We start from the raw sequence: 13,559 nt of genomic DNA, 5'->3' as shown, positions 1-13,559 counted from the left end.
CCTGATCTCAAAAACAGCTGATATTCCCCCTCCGCACCCCCCCCTCCTCCATTCACGAACGCGATGACCCCAGGTAGCGCATGTCACCGAACGAACGCTTCCATCCTTCAGGTACCTCCCAGTGACACGCGTCTGTCGCGTGCCAAGTCGAGAGTACCCGAGCGTCGAGTCTAGTCGTTCAGCCACCCGTGACCCGCAGTGACCCTGCCTAGATTGAAGGGCTGTTCACCATGAATGGCCGTGTTTGCTGAGAGGGAAATATCACCGTGCGCTGCACTGACCCGCGATGTCCGCTCACATTGTCAAATGACTGTCGCGAGCCGGGCCATTGAAGCAAGTTCAACCTGTGTTGTTGTGACGTCACGCCAACGTGCAGGTGGCCCTTTACATGACAGTTATTCTGTTTTAGCGGAGCGGCGTCACCGACGTTCCGTTAATCCAGGAGTTGATTAAAAATCTCATTATGGATATTTGATTTGTTGTTGTGAATAATTGGGAATTCGGGAACTTTAAAGTAGGGCGACTTCACAGTGGTACCTCATATGTATTCTTCATGCTATCGCGAAAAAAAATGACAAAGATAAGAAATATTCTTAAATGAAGCATAAAGCTATGAAGGGGTTTTGGTTCACGGATTAACCATTAATTCTTTTGCACACAGACCTTTTATTCTTTTAAATAAACTATTTGTACTTTTAAAGAGACCCCCATTGAACAGGCAATTTCACCTTTAATAAGATCATTTGTTCTTTTTAACAGACCTTTTATTCTTTTAATCATACTGTCATTCTTTAAAATTTGTTTAAAAAACAACAACATTTATTCTCTTAAAGCTAAACATAACATGTTTCCTTTCAGACAGAACATATAGTCTGTACAAATGAACCTTTTGTGACTTGGGAAAAAATATTATTTGACATTGAAAACAAGTAAACGTGCAAAAAACCTAATGTATCCCGACAATAAAAGTTCATGATTCCTAAAGAGTAACATGAGCTGTTTCTGTTTTCTCACGCCCACCTCGGGATATGATAGTGGTCCTTTTTTATGTGTACCCAGTGACTTTTTGTCGCGTTGAACGCTGCATTGCACCAATTTGGTGTACCATCGGTATATGAAGTAACAGCCTGAAGCTCCACAATAGCAGCACGATAGTTGCATGTTACGGCTATTCTGCATCTGTCGGACCCGACAGTCGCTGTGGGATTGTCGTATCGCCCAATTCAGTTAGCCCTCTTAACACTAGACACTTGTAATGCAATTGTCTGACCCCTGTGCGAAGTCTTTCTCCGAGGCCGCTGAAATCCACGCCTCAACAAACATTCAATCTCTTTTTGTTCAGCTGTGGAAAAAATCTTTACACGTTATTCACTTTTGCTGGCATTCCTTTTCATTTTCCTTCCATATCGACTCCATCATTGAGGCTATCATGGTAACCACGGGGTAACAATAGATTTGAAAATGCGATTTCACAGACCATAAGCGTACTGATGTACAAATCAATGTTTTTTGTCATTTGTTATAAACATGTGCTAACTGTTAAAACATGATTCACACGAGATTTGTGATTTCAATACACTGTCTCCACCTGTTACCCAGTAATGACTTGGCGCTTGAGATCGCCATCAGCAGAACTTCCTACCCATTATGAAGTGTTTTTATGACTTCAATACGGGCGTTTATTATCTAACTCATTGCGACTGTTTAAGTCGCTACAACAATTTATTGCTTTTAGACTAGAGGTTAAAAAATCATTCCCGTTGAGTTCGCGGTGGGGGCAAAAAGTTTAAATTAAAAATTGAATGGAGTTTAAATTAAATTTAAACGTGATTCAATTCATAACCGCACACTTCTGAATCTATTAAAAGCGTATCATGTATTCAGGTGTTGGAGACCTCGCAAGCTCTAGCCAGCAACACAACGGGGGCTGGCAGTTTACGAGAGAATAATAGCTGTTGCCGTCATTAAGTGTTGAAGTGTAATTGAAATAGCTGGAAGTATTTTCTGTTGTTGAGTATTGGGTAAACAGATTTTAACTATGGCTTTCTTTCCTCAGATCCCTACGACCTTTTCACGCCGATTGCTACAAGACTGTCGAGTTCAGGTAAATATAAGAAACCAAAACGTTCTTATAAGTCCAAAAATAAAGTTTATTAAATTTTAATGTTGATAAATTTTAAAAATGAATTAGTTATTACAACACCCAGGACAAATGGTAAAACCTTATTGATTCTCTGAAGACGATACAAACTAGTGGATTTGTGACTACTACTACTGCTGCTGCTGCTGCTACTACTGCTGCGACAATCTTCCATACATATTTATTCAAGCTCTCTACCCTCCATACATATATACTCATGCCCTCTACACTTTATACATATAAACCCATGTTCTCTCCCCTCCATACATATATACACAAGTTCTCTCCCCTCCATATATATGTATTATATTCATGCTCTCTCCACTCCATACATATTTTCACATGTTCTCTCCCCTCCATACATATATACTCATGCCCTCTACACTTTATACATATAAACCCATGTTCTCTCCCCTCCATACATATGAACCCATGTTCTCTCCCCTCCATACATATATACACATGTTCTCTCCCCTCCATACATATGTATTATATTCATGCTCTCTCCACTCCATACATATATACACATGTTCTCTCCACTCCATACATATGTATTATATTCATGCTCTCTCCACTCCATACATATATACACATGTTCTCTCCCCTCCATACATATGTATTATATTCATGCTCTCTCCACTCCATACATATATACACATGCTCTCTCCACTCCATACATAAATTCACATGTTCTCTCCCCTCCATACATATGTATTATATTCATGCTCTCTCCACTCCATACATATATACGGATGTTCCCTCCACTCCATACATAAATTCACATGTTCTCTCCCCTCCATACATATGTATTATATTCATGCTCTCTCCACTCCATACATATATACACATGCTCTCTCCACTCCATACATAAATTCACATGTTCTCTCCCCTCCATACATATGTATTATATTCATGCTCTCTCCACTCCATACATATATACACATGTTCTCTCCCCTCCATACATATATACTCATGCCCTCTCCACTCCATACATATATACTCATGCTCTCTCCCCTCCATACATATATACCCATGCTCTCTCCACTCCATACATATATACACAAGTTCTCTCCCCTCCATACATATATATTCATGCTCTCTCCACTCCATACATATATATTCATGCTCTCTCCACTTTATACATATATACACATGTTCTCTACCCTCCATACATAAATACACATGTTCTCTCCCCTCCATACATATATATTCATGCTCTCTCCACTCCATACATATATACCCATGCTCTCTCCACTCCATACATATATACACATGTTCTCTCCCCTCCATACATATATATTCATGCTCTCTCCCCTCCATACATATATATTCATGCTCTCTCATCTTTATACATATATACACATGTTCTCTCCCCTCCATACATATGTATTATATTCATGCTCTCTCCACTCCATACATATATATTCATGCTCTCTCCACTCCATACATATATACTCATGCTCTCTCCCAACCATACATGTATACTCATGCTCTCTACCCTCCATACATATATACACATGTTCTCTCCCCTCTCACATATGTATTATATGCATGCTCTCTCAACTCCATATATATATATTCATGTTCTCCACTCCTTACATATATACACATGTTCTCTCCCCTCCCTACATATGTATTAAATTCATGCTCTCTCCACTGCATTCATATATATTTATGCTCTCCCTCCCCCATACACACATACTCATGCTCTCTCCCCACCATAGATATATATTCATGCTCTCTCTACTCAATACATATATATTCATGCTCTCTACCCTCCATACATATATATTCATGCTCTCTCTACTCAATACATATATATTCATGCTCTCTCCACTTCATACATATATACACATGTTCTCTCCCATCCATACATATATATTATATTCATGCTCTCTCCACTCCATACATATATACTCATGCTCTCTCCCCTCCATACATATATACTCATGCTCTCTCCCCTCCATACATATATACTCATGCTCTCTCCCCTCCATACATATATACTTATGCTCTCTCCCTTACATACATATGTATTATATTCATGCTCTCTCCACTCCATATATATATAATCATGCTCTCTCTCCACTCCATACATATATACTCATTCTCTCTGCCCTCAATACATATATATTCATGCTCTCTCCGCTCCATACATACATATTCATGCTCTCTCCACTTCATACATATATACACATGTTCCCTCCCCTCCATACATTAGTATTATTTTCATGCTGTCTCCACTCCATACATATATATTCATGCTCTCTCTCCCCCCATACATAAATACTCATGCTCTCTCCCCACAATAGATAAATATTCATGCTCTCTCTACTCGATACATATATATTCATGCTCTCTCCACTCCATACATATATACACATGTACTCTCCCCTACATACATATATATTATATTCATGCTCTCACCACTCCATACATATATATTCATGTTCTCCACTCCTTACATATATATTCATTCACGCTCTCCTCCAAACATATATATTCATGCTCTCTCCCCTCCACACATATATACCCATGCTCTCTCCGCTCTATATATGCATATTCATGCTCTCTCCACTCCATGCATATATATTCTTGCTCTATCCACTCCATACATATATACCCATGCTCTCTCCCCTCTATATATGCATATTCATGCTCTCTCCACTCCATACATATATACTCATACTCTCCACTCCATACATATATATTCACGCTCTCTCCCCTCCACACATATATACTCATGCTCTCTCCCCTCTATATATGCATATTCATGCTCTCTCCACTCCATACATATATATTCTTGCTCTATCCACTCCATACATATATACACATGCTTGCCCCTCCATACATATATATTCATGCTCTCTACCGTCAATACATATATACTCATGCTCTCTCCCCTCCATACATATATACTCATGCTCTCTCCCCTATATATATGTATACTTATTCTCTCTACCCTCAATACATATATTCTCATGCTCTCTCCCCCCCATACATATATACTCATGCTCTCTCCACTCCGCCCATACATATATACTCATGCTCTCTCCTCTATACATAATATTTATGCTCTCTCCACTCCTCCACACGTATATACTCATGCTCTCTATCCTCTATTTTCCAGGCAGCGGTCAGATCCAGCTGTGGCAGTTCCTGCTGGAGTTGTTGTCGGACAGCCAGAACGCCGCCTGCATCACGTGGGAGGGGACAAACGGGGAGTTCAAACTCGTGGACCCGGATGAAGTCGCCAGACGCTGGGGGGAGAGGAAAAGCAAGCCCAACATGAACTACGACAAACTGAGCCGTGCACTGCGGTACTACTACGACAAGAACATCATGACGAAGGTTCACGGCAAGAGATACGCCTACAAGTTTGACTTTGCCGGTTTGGCACAGTGTCTCCAGCAGAATTCCGGGGACACCTCCGCGTTCCGCTACCAGCAGGACATGTTCATGTCAGGCTACCCAAGTCCCAAGTTTCCCACGGCTCACTCAACCATATCCTCCCCACCCACGGGTCTGTTCGGGGGAAACACGGGGTACTGGTCCAACACGAACAGTAATATATTCTCGGGGATTCCCGGACCAGTGATTCCACACCATACAGGTCACTTCAGCTCACATCTGGGAACGTACTATGCGCACTAAACCCTTCGTTCGCCGTTTGTACATACTGTACATAGACCTACTGCTGACTCTGGGAAATGAAATCAGTGGTGTTATGACATTGGCATTGGCCATAGATGTCCGCGACCACTGTTCCTGGTTATTCAACATATCGACGTCTGGTGCGGATGGTGGACGCTCATGACGAGGGTCAATACGTATGGAATTAATAACTTTCTAGTCTCTTCATAGCTCACCTGATAAACAGATAACATGTACCGTGTTTACTGTAAAAGATGCGAGAGCCTGGCATTCTAGTGCTATAACACTTTCAAGTGCTAGTAGGGGTAGCGGAATACATATCATGCCCCGGGTATTGAACCTGTTTCCTGCCTCCCATATGTTAGTTGATATATATCATGCCCCCATTATGCAATTGTATTTTATGTCATGCCCCCGTATGTAGTATACTATTTTGTCTGATGCCCCTGATATATTATGCATTTTATCTCATTCCCCGTTATGTAAGTCTACTTTTGTTTTATCTGATGCCCCATTTCTATTATCATTTTTATCTCTTGTCCCTATTAAACATTTTTTATCTCATGTCCCGTTATGTAGGTATACTAGGATTTTATCTGATGTCCCATTTCTATTATCATTTTTATCTCTTGTCCCTTTTAAACATTTTTTTATCTCATGTCCCGTTATGTAAGTATACTATGATTTTATCTGATGTCCCAATTTTATTATCATTTTTATCTCTTGTCCCTATTAATCATTTTTTATCTCATGTCCCGTTATGTAAGTATACTATGATTTTATCTGATGTCCCATTTCTATTATCATTTTTATCTCTTGTCCCTATTAAACATTTTTTTATCTCATGTCCCGTTATGTAAGTATACTATGATTTTATCTGATGCCCAATTTCTATTATCATTTTTATCTCTTGTCCCTATTAAACATTTTTTTATCTCATGTCCCGTTATGTAAGTATACTATGATTTTATCTGATGCCCCATTTCTATTATCATTTTTATCTCTTGTCCCTATTAAACATTTTTTTATCTCATGTCCCGTTATGTAAGTATACCATGATTTTATCTGATGCCCCATTTCTATTATCATTTTTATCTCTTGTCCCTATTATACATTTTTTTTATCTCATGTCCCGTTATGTAAGTATACCATGATTTTATCTGATGCCCCATTTCTATTATCATTTTTATCTCTTGTCCCTATTATACATTTTTTTATCTGATGCCCGTTATGTAAGTATACTATTATTTTATCTGATGCCCCCATGTGACCCACTGGTTAAAAGTGCGCATGTCAGAGATGCGGCTCTTGGATACGCCAGAAACCTTTGATTGTGGGTTCACCCCGATTATGTTTCTAGGTTTGTCAGCACCATAACCATGCTCGACATCATAAATGACATGTTCATGTGTTTTTTCTATTACCCCGAATTCTTAGAGCGTTTTTCCCATGCCCGTGAATAGAATATTTCACTTGATTCACTTGAAAATATGAAAATATATCAGTACGCCAACACCGTATACACGACTAGGACATGTAATCTAAGTTGTCCGAGTTGTACTCTAGAAAACGTTGATTGGAGGTTCGAATCCAATATTATCAGATTTTGGTCTGTAAGGACCAGAGCTTTGTTTTCACCATGTGAATGTCATTCGCTTCCAAATGTTCATAAATTGCATTTCGAGCCACCCCCTCCCCCTCTCAAAGGCAAATGTACAGGGCGTCCGTGTCTCAGATATTGTATATACATTTTCAGTGCCAAGTTCAATGATTTTACCATTGTGTACCAATTCTACCATTCAGGGTCTGTCATGTACTTAACAATTTATTGAACGCCATCAGACTGTCACATCCCATGTCGAGGTCCATACTATCACCCATTCTCAGTCTTTTTTGTATAGTCCTTTTTGTGTAGCTCACCTGAAATATTATCGACTCTAGTCAGGATGCTGCTTCATTATAATTTTACCAGGTGAGCTATGCTTTGTATGTACAGTAAAAAAACTTGAATACTTTTTAAAATAATTTATTTCACATGATTTGCATAATGTTATTTCCTGTAAGGGAATTAACTATATTTTGTTTAACCTTCAATTGTTTGTAATTAATATTGACAACAGAGATTAAAAACAATTCGACGGATACTATGCGTTCCCTTTTTAAAATGAAATAAATATTTAATGAATGGATTGTGTTTGACAATTCATATTGATGTCGTGTACATTTTGTAACGTTGGATTCTCGAATGATCGTCGCCATTAACACAATGTAATCACGTCTAAACGATTTTCAAATATGATATCTAACCTTTGCAAACCAGACAATTTATATGCTGAAAATATGTAGCCGACGAAACACTGACAGAATGCTCTCGCTACAGCTGTCACAACTACTGCAACCACTATCACTACCATGACCACAACAACCCTAACTACTGCTGCCACAACCACTTCAACTATTACAATGACTCAAATCACCACAACTACATCAACAACCAATACGTATACTCGTAAAGTCACCAGGCTTCGCGGCGCGTAACACTGCTGTCATATCCAGACAAAAGTATCTGCATGGTTGTGTCATCTCGTCAACACACAGCTTGTAGATCGCCAGTATAACGAACGACAAGGGGATCGATACCCAAGAATACCCATGTCGGGCTTGTTACGGGACTGAAACGTTGTAAAATCTCTGTAGTAGACATGTATGGTCGATATCAGCTACTGTGGGCACCCAAAAGAAAAACTGACAAAAAACGGGTTGATAGTTCTCCATAAATCTTCGTTAGAATAGCGACAACACTGACGCTGATTACGGGAGGGGCAGATTGTCCGTATCGAGCCGGCTGTAGTTATATGTCTCTGAAGTACCCTTTCAGCAATAAAAACAGTTGAGGCAGATGTGCAATTACTTTGCAAGTTTGCATGTTCAATTCACTGATGACAGCTAGAACTAAAACGCAATGTCACTGATATGACTGGATATCCAAGCAAGCAAGTTGAGTGTGACAATCCATGATTTGTCATCTTGTGCCATATATACTGACTATTTTATCATAATTATTCTTAATCATACATAGGTTATAGAATTACTAGCAGGCATAAATAGGTTATGGAAGTACCAGCAGACATACACAGGTTATAGAATTACAAGTAGGCATACATAGGTTATAGAATTACCAGCAGGCATGCATAGGTTATAGAATTACAAGTAGGCATACATAGGTTAAAGAATTACAAGTAGGCATACATAGGTTATAGAATTACTAGCAGGCATACATAGGTTATAGAATTACAAGTAGGCATACATAGGTTATAGAATTACCAGCAGGCATACACAGGTTATAGAATTACAAGTAGGCATACATAGGTTAAAGAATTACTAGCAGGCATACATAGGTTATAGAATTATAAGTAGGCATACAAAGGTTATAGAATTACTAGCAGGCATACATAGGTTATAGAATTACTAGCAGGCATACATAGGTTATAGAATTACTAGCCGGCATACATGGGTTATAGAATTATAAGAAGGCATACAAAGGTTATAGAATTACTAGCAGGCATACATAGGTTATAGAATTATAAGTAGGCATACAAAGGTTATAGAATTACTAGCAGGCATACATAGGTTATAGAATTACTAGCCGGCATACATGGGTTAAAGAATTACTAGAAGGCATACATGGGTTATAGAATTACAAGTGGGCATACATAGGTTATAGAATTACAAGTAGGCATACATAGGTTATGGAATTACACAACGCAACGCGAAGGAAAACCTCTGAACACCAACATTGACTTCCAAACCAATATTGAGAGAGTGAGTGAGTGAGTTGGTTGGGTTTAACGCCGTTTTAAACAGTATTCCAGTTATGTCACGGCGTGTCAGCTTGATGTGAGAGAAAACCCCGAAGTGATGCCGGTCTTATAGGTTTACCACTTCAGCGAAACCCACAAGCACGGGTATGGTGCTGACAAACTCAGACACATGATCGGGAGAAATCCGGATTCGAAGCCATGATCACTGGTTTCTGGTGTGTTCAAGGGACGCAACTCTGTACACAGAATTGCGGCGCCTTAGACAACAGGACCACCCATGCCTCCAAATCAACATTGGGTAGTTCTGATGTACTTATTAGATTATTCATTATATTATCAGTTATAAGATGCATGTACATTCTAACTTATTGCCAGTTAACCAATGTACATGTACTAAATACACAGCGAGAGACACTGATCACAGTAGGGTGTAGACATTTATGATTACCGACAACGACAGACTTTGTGTAGCTGAAAAACAAACGATTCTTTCATATTAATATAATTGAAATTCTGTTCAAAACGGCGTTTTAATTCACCATTAACTCAACAGATGTTACTTGATAAGTAGAAGAAAGAACACATCAAGTAACTTCGGGTAAATATATGACTGTAAATATAAGTGTCATCCAATTGACATTAATTACGTCGTGTTTAAATTTTGGAAGTTCGAAAATACCATATGCATATTTTATGAAATGTGAGATTTTTTTCCATTTTACAAATATTTCAGAAACATCACATCGTGGAATACCAAAAATTGGTGTCTCATATTGCGGGGAATCGAACCTGGGTTTTTGACGTGATTATATCAACACTTTAACTGCTAGGCTCACCTACAGTCCTTGTCAGCCCAAGACAAGATACTTTCACAAGTAAGAGAGGAAGTGACGCCAATAATAGCTGGAATGACAAAACGCTTTCCATATTCATCAGAGACCATTGTACCTTTCCGACTACACCATACACACTTGTTTATGAATCACTATCAAATACTGATAATACCATGTGTGTGCGAAAATGTGGGCGTATCGTGGCCTACCGGTGGCACCCGTCACAAATACATGCAAAGGCAAGTCAACTGTTCTGAACAAAAACGGGAAAAATAGTGAATTGCATCGGACATAATTTTGACACTGATGCGTCAAATTTGGAAATTCTCTCCACATGTGTCACGAAAAAAGTCAGTTCATAACAAACAGGGGAACAAATGTTTTTGTTTATGAAACATGGTTTTTTTTGTTCTGTTTTAAAATGTTTAATCCAAAGACATTTGGATTGTCATCTGTAACAATGGGTACAATACAATATGCAAACACCCGTTATGTGGAAAATGGGGGACTACAGGAAGCCTTGACAACACTATGGCAGGACGTTTTGTTATGATACACCTTATTATGACTGGGCGTCGTGATTATTAAACACATGATTATGACATATCTTTGGGTATTGCTTGATGTATTCCTATAATACAGATTAGGATGGTTTGGTGCTGTTTTAATGCAAAGTAAAGTCACACCTGTAATGTGTATTCCTGTTAAACTGACGTGCATCTCTAATACAGGTAATGGCAATAACAAGACAGTTCAACATTACATGCAAAGGACACTTAAACAGTCAGGTAAAAATTGGAACATTTTCAATATACTAAATGTTAGAGAGACTGTGAGTATCTGTGTGTGTCTGTGTGGATCTCTGTCTGTCCGCGTGTATCTCTCTCTAAATGTTAGAGAGACTGTGAGTATCTGTGTGTGTCTGTGTGGATCTCTGTCTGTCCGCGTGTATCTCTCTCTAAATGTTAGAGAGACTGTGTGTATCTGTGTGTGTCTCTGTGTGGATCTCTGTCTGTCCGCGTGTATCTCTCTCTAAATGTTAGAGAGACTGTGTGTATCTGTGTGTGTCTCTGTGTGGATCTCTGTCTGTCCGCGTGTATCTCTCTCTAAATGTTAGAGAGACTGTGTGTATCTGTGTGTGTCTCTGTGTGGATCTCTGTCTGTCCGCGTGTATCTCTCTCTAAATGTTAGAGAGACTGTGTGTATCTGTGTGTGTCTCTGTGTGGATCTCTGTCTGCCAGTGTGTCTATCTCTCTTTGTATGTTAGAGAGACTGTGTGTATATGTGTGTGTGTGTTAGAGAGTCTGTGTGTATCTCTGCATGTGTCTGTGTGTGTATCTCGGTCTGTCCCTGTGTGTGTTAGAAAGACTGTGTGTATCTGTGCGTGGATCTCGGTCTGCCCGTGTGTCTATCTCTCTTTGTGTGTTAGAGAGACTGTGTGTATCTTTGTGTGTGTCTGTATGTGGATCTCGGTCTGCCCGTGTGTCTATCTCTGTATGTGTGTTAGAGAGACTGTGTGTATCTCTGTGTGTATCTCGGTCTGCCCCTGTGTGTATCTCTCTGTGTGTGTAAGAGAGACTGTGTGCATCTCTCTGTGTGTCTCTGTGTGTATCTCGGTCTGCCCGAGTGTGTATCTGTGTGTGTTAGAGAGAATGTGTGTATCTGTGTGTGTGTGTGTGTGTGTGTGTGTGTGTGTGTGTTAGTTGGAGAGACTGTATCTGTGTGTTAGAGAGTCTGTGTGAGCACAGTTTTTTAAATAAAAAAATGCTGTGCTCTTAAATAAAATAGTGAATAGAAATAGTTCGGAAACAGCTTACATTTGTTTGCCAAAATTAGTCAGTTCCTTGAAAACATATCACATGTCATTTAGTCATTTATACACACAGACAGTGAAGGGATATGATGCAAAATATTTCCCAGAAGTTCTATGCTTGAAGTATCTCCAATTTTGCAAATAGTCTAAATTCGTTCAAATTGTTGAAATAGGGGATAGCAGCTGGTGGTAACAATGGCTGTCATTTGGTATGACAGGAGCTCAAAGGGATCAGTACTGCATGTGTAATTGAACAAAATTCTCTCTTATTCGACGCCTGTTTCTCATCAAACACACATATGTGACATATTCCAGTGTATGAACAAAGATTGATTGTTAATTGTGTCGCATTGTCTCAACATGTAAACTACATATGATAGGGAAACGTGACATCACGTCGAATCCCCACATGGGTACAACGTGAGAAGCCCATGTCTGGTGTCCTCCGCCGTGATATTACAGGAATATTGTTAATAAAGATAAAAACTCCAGTTACATGATCAAAAGAAATATTTGCTAAAAGCCGAGTGTGGTACGATTCCATATATCAGATCATATAAGAGCAACGTAAAACCATAAGTACTTTTCTATATTTTAGTCTTTGGAAAAGTCCTGCTAAAATGTAAACTAATCCTTTGCAAAATGATGTAAGATTATATTTAAATAAAACACGTTAACGCCACAGAATAATCAGCCTCGATTATCGGCAGAAACAAAATCCATTGGACGTAAGAGGAAAAAAAGCGGTGAAAAATGTATGAATGGATCACTGAAAAACGGGATGACGCCGGTGTTCGCGGAAAGACACATGTCGTGGCGCCTTTATTTTTGCAAACTTTATGGCAAAGATGGTTATCTTATAACGCTTATAACGATATTACATCACTGTCGAGACAACAATTTGCTGCACCCTGTACCACACCCTCCATGTCGAATCTCTGGATACTTTCTTTTGTTCAAATCGAGTTGTAGCTTCTTGCATGTAATGGAAACTGACTTGGGTATCTTGGAAATAACACATCGATGCTTTCAATAGTATAGTTACATACAGTATTGTACACATGAGTAATTTGTTTTCCAAAACTTTGAAATACGAGGAAATCCGAATTAACCCAGACGGTTCATGTGAGTTTTCAACTCGGGGCAGAAAGACGTTTCCCTTCCATCGTCCGCTTTTAGTTTCAATTTTACGACTTTTTAACTATTCTTTATTCATTGTGGCCCCCACGCAAACGCCATGTTCACTCAAAAGTAAAAGAAATCCTACTTCTTGTTATTATGGAACGTGGAGGAAATTA

At 39.1% G+C, this 13,559-nt stretch overlaps 1 protein-coding gene across 2 annotated transcripts in view; it reads left to right on the top strand.

Moving 5' to 3' along the window:
* LOC124117217 (retroviral integration site protein Fli-1 homolog) overlaps positions 1-7,938 on the top strand; it is a 52,887-nt gene extending 44,949 nt beyond the window's left edge. For both annotated transcript variants that reach the window (XM_046478990.2, XM_046478989.2), the window contains exons 7-8: positions 2,057-2,104; positions 5,271-7,938. In XM_046478990.2, coding sequence (XP_046334946.2) covers positions 2,057-2,104; positions 5,271-5,794 — 572 coding nt within the window. In that variant the 3' untranslated portion in view covers positions 5,795-7,938. The remainder of the gene's footprint in view (positions 1-2,056; positions 2,105-5,270) is intronic.
* Positions 7,939-13,559: the final 5,621 nt, after the last annotated feature.

The sequence above is a fragment of the Haliotis rufescens genome, unplaced genomic scaffold (assembly GCF_023055435.1).
Source record: "Haliotis rufescens isolate VD_foot unplaced genomic scaffold, xgHalRufe1.0.p SCAF_17, whole genome shotgun sequence".
NCBI lineage: Eukaryota > Metazoa > Mollusca > Gastropoda > Lepetellida > Haliotidae > Haliotis > Haliotis rufescens.
This window is presented reverse-complemented; position numbering and strand designations above follow the sequence as displayed.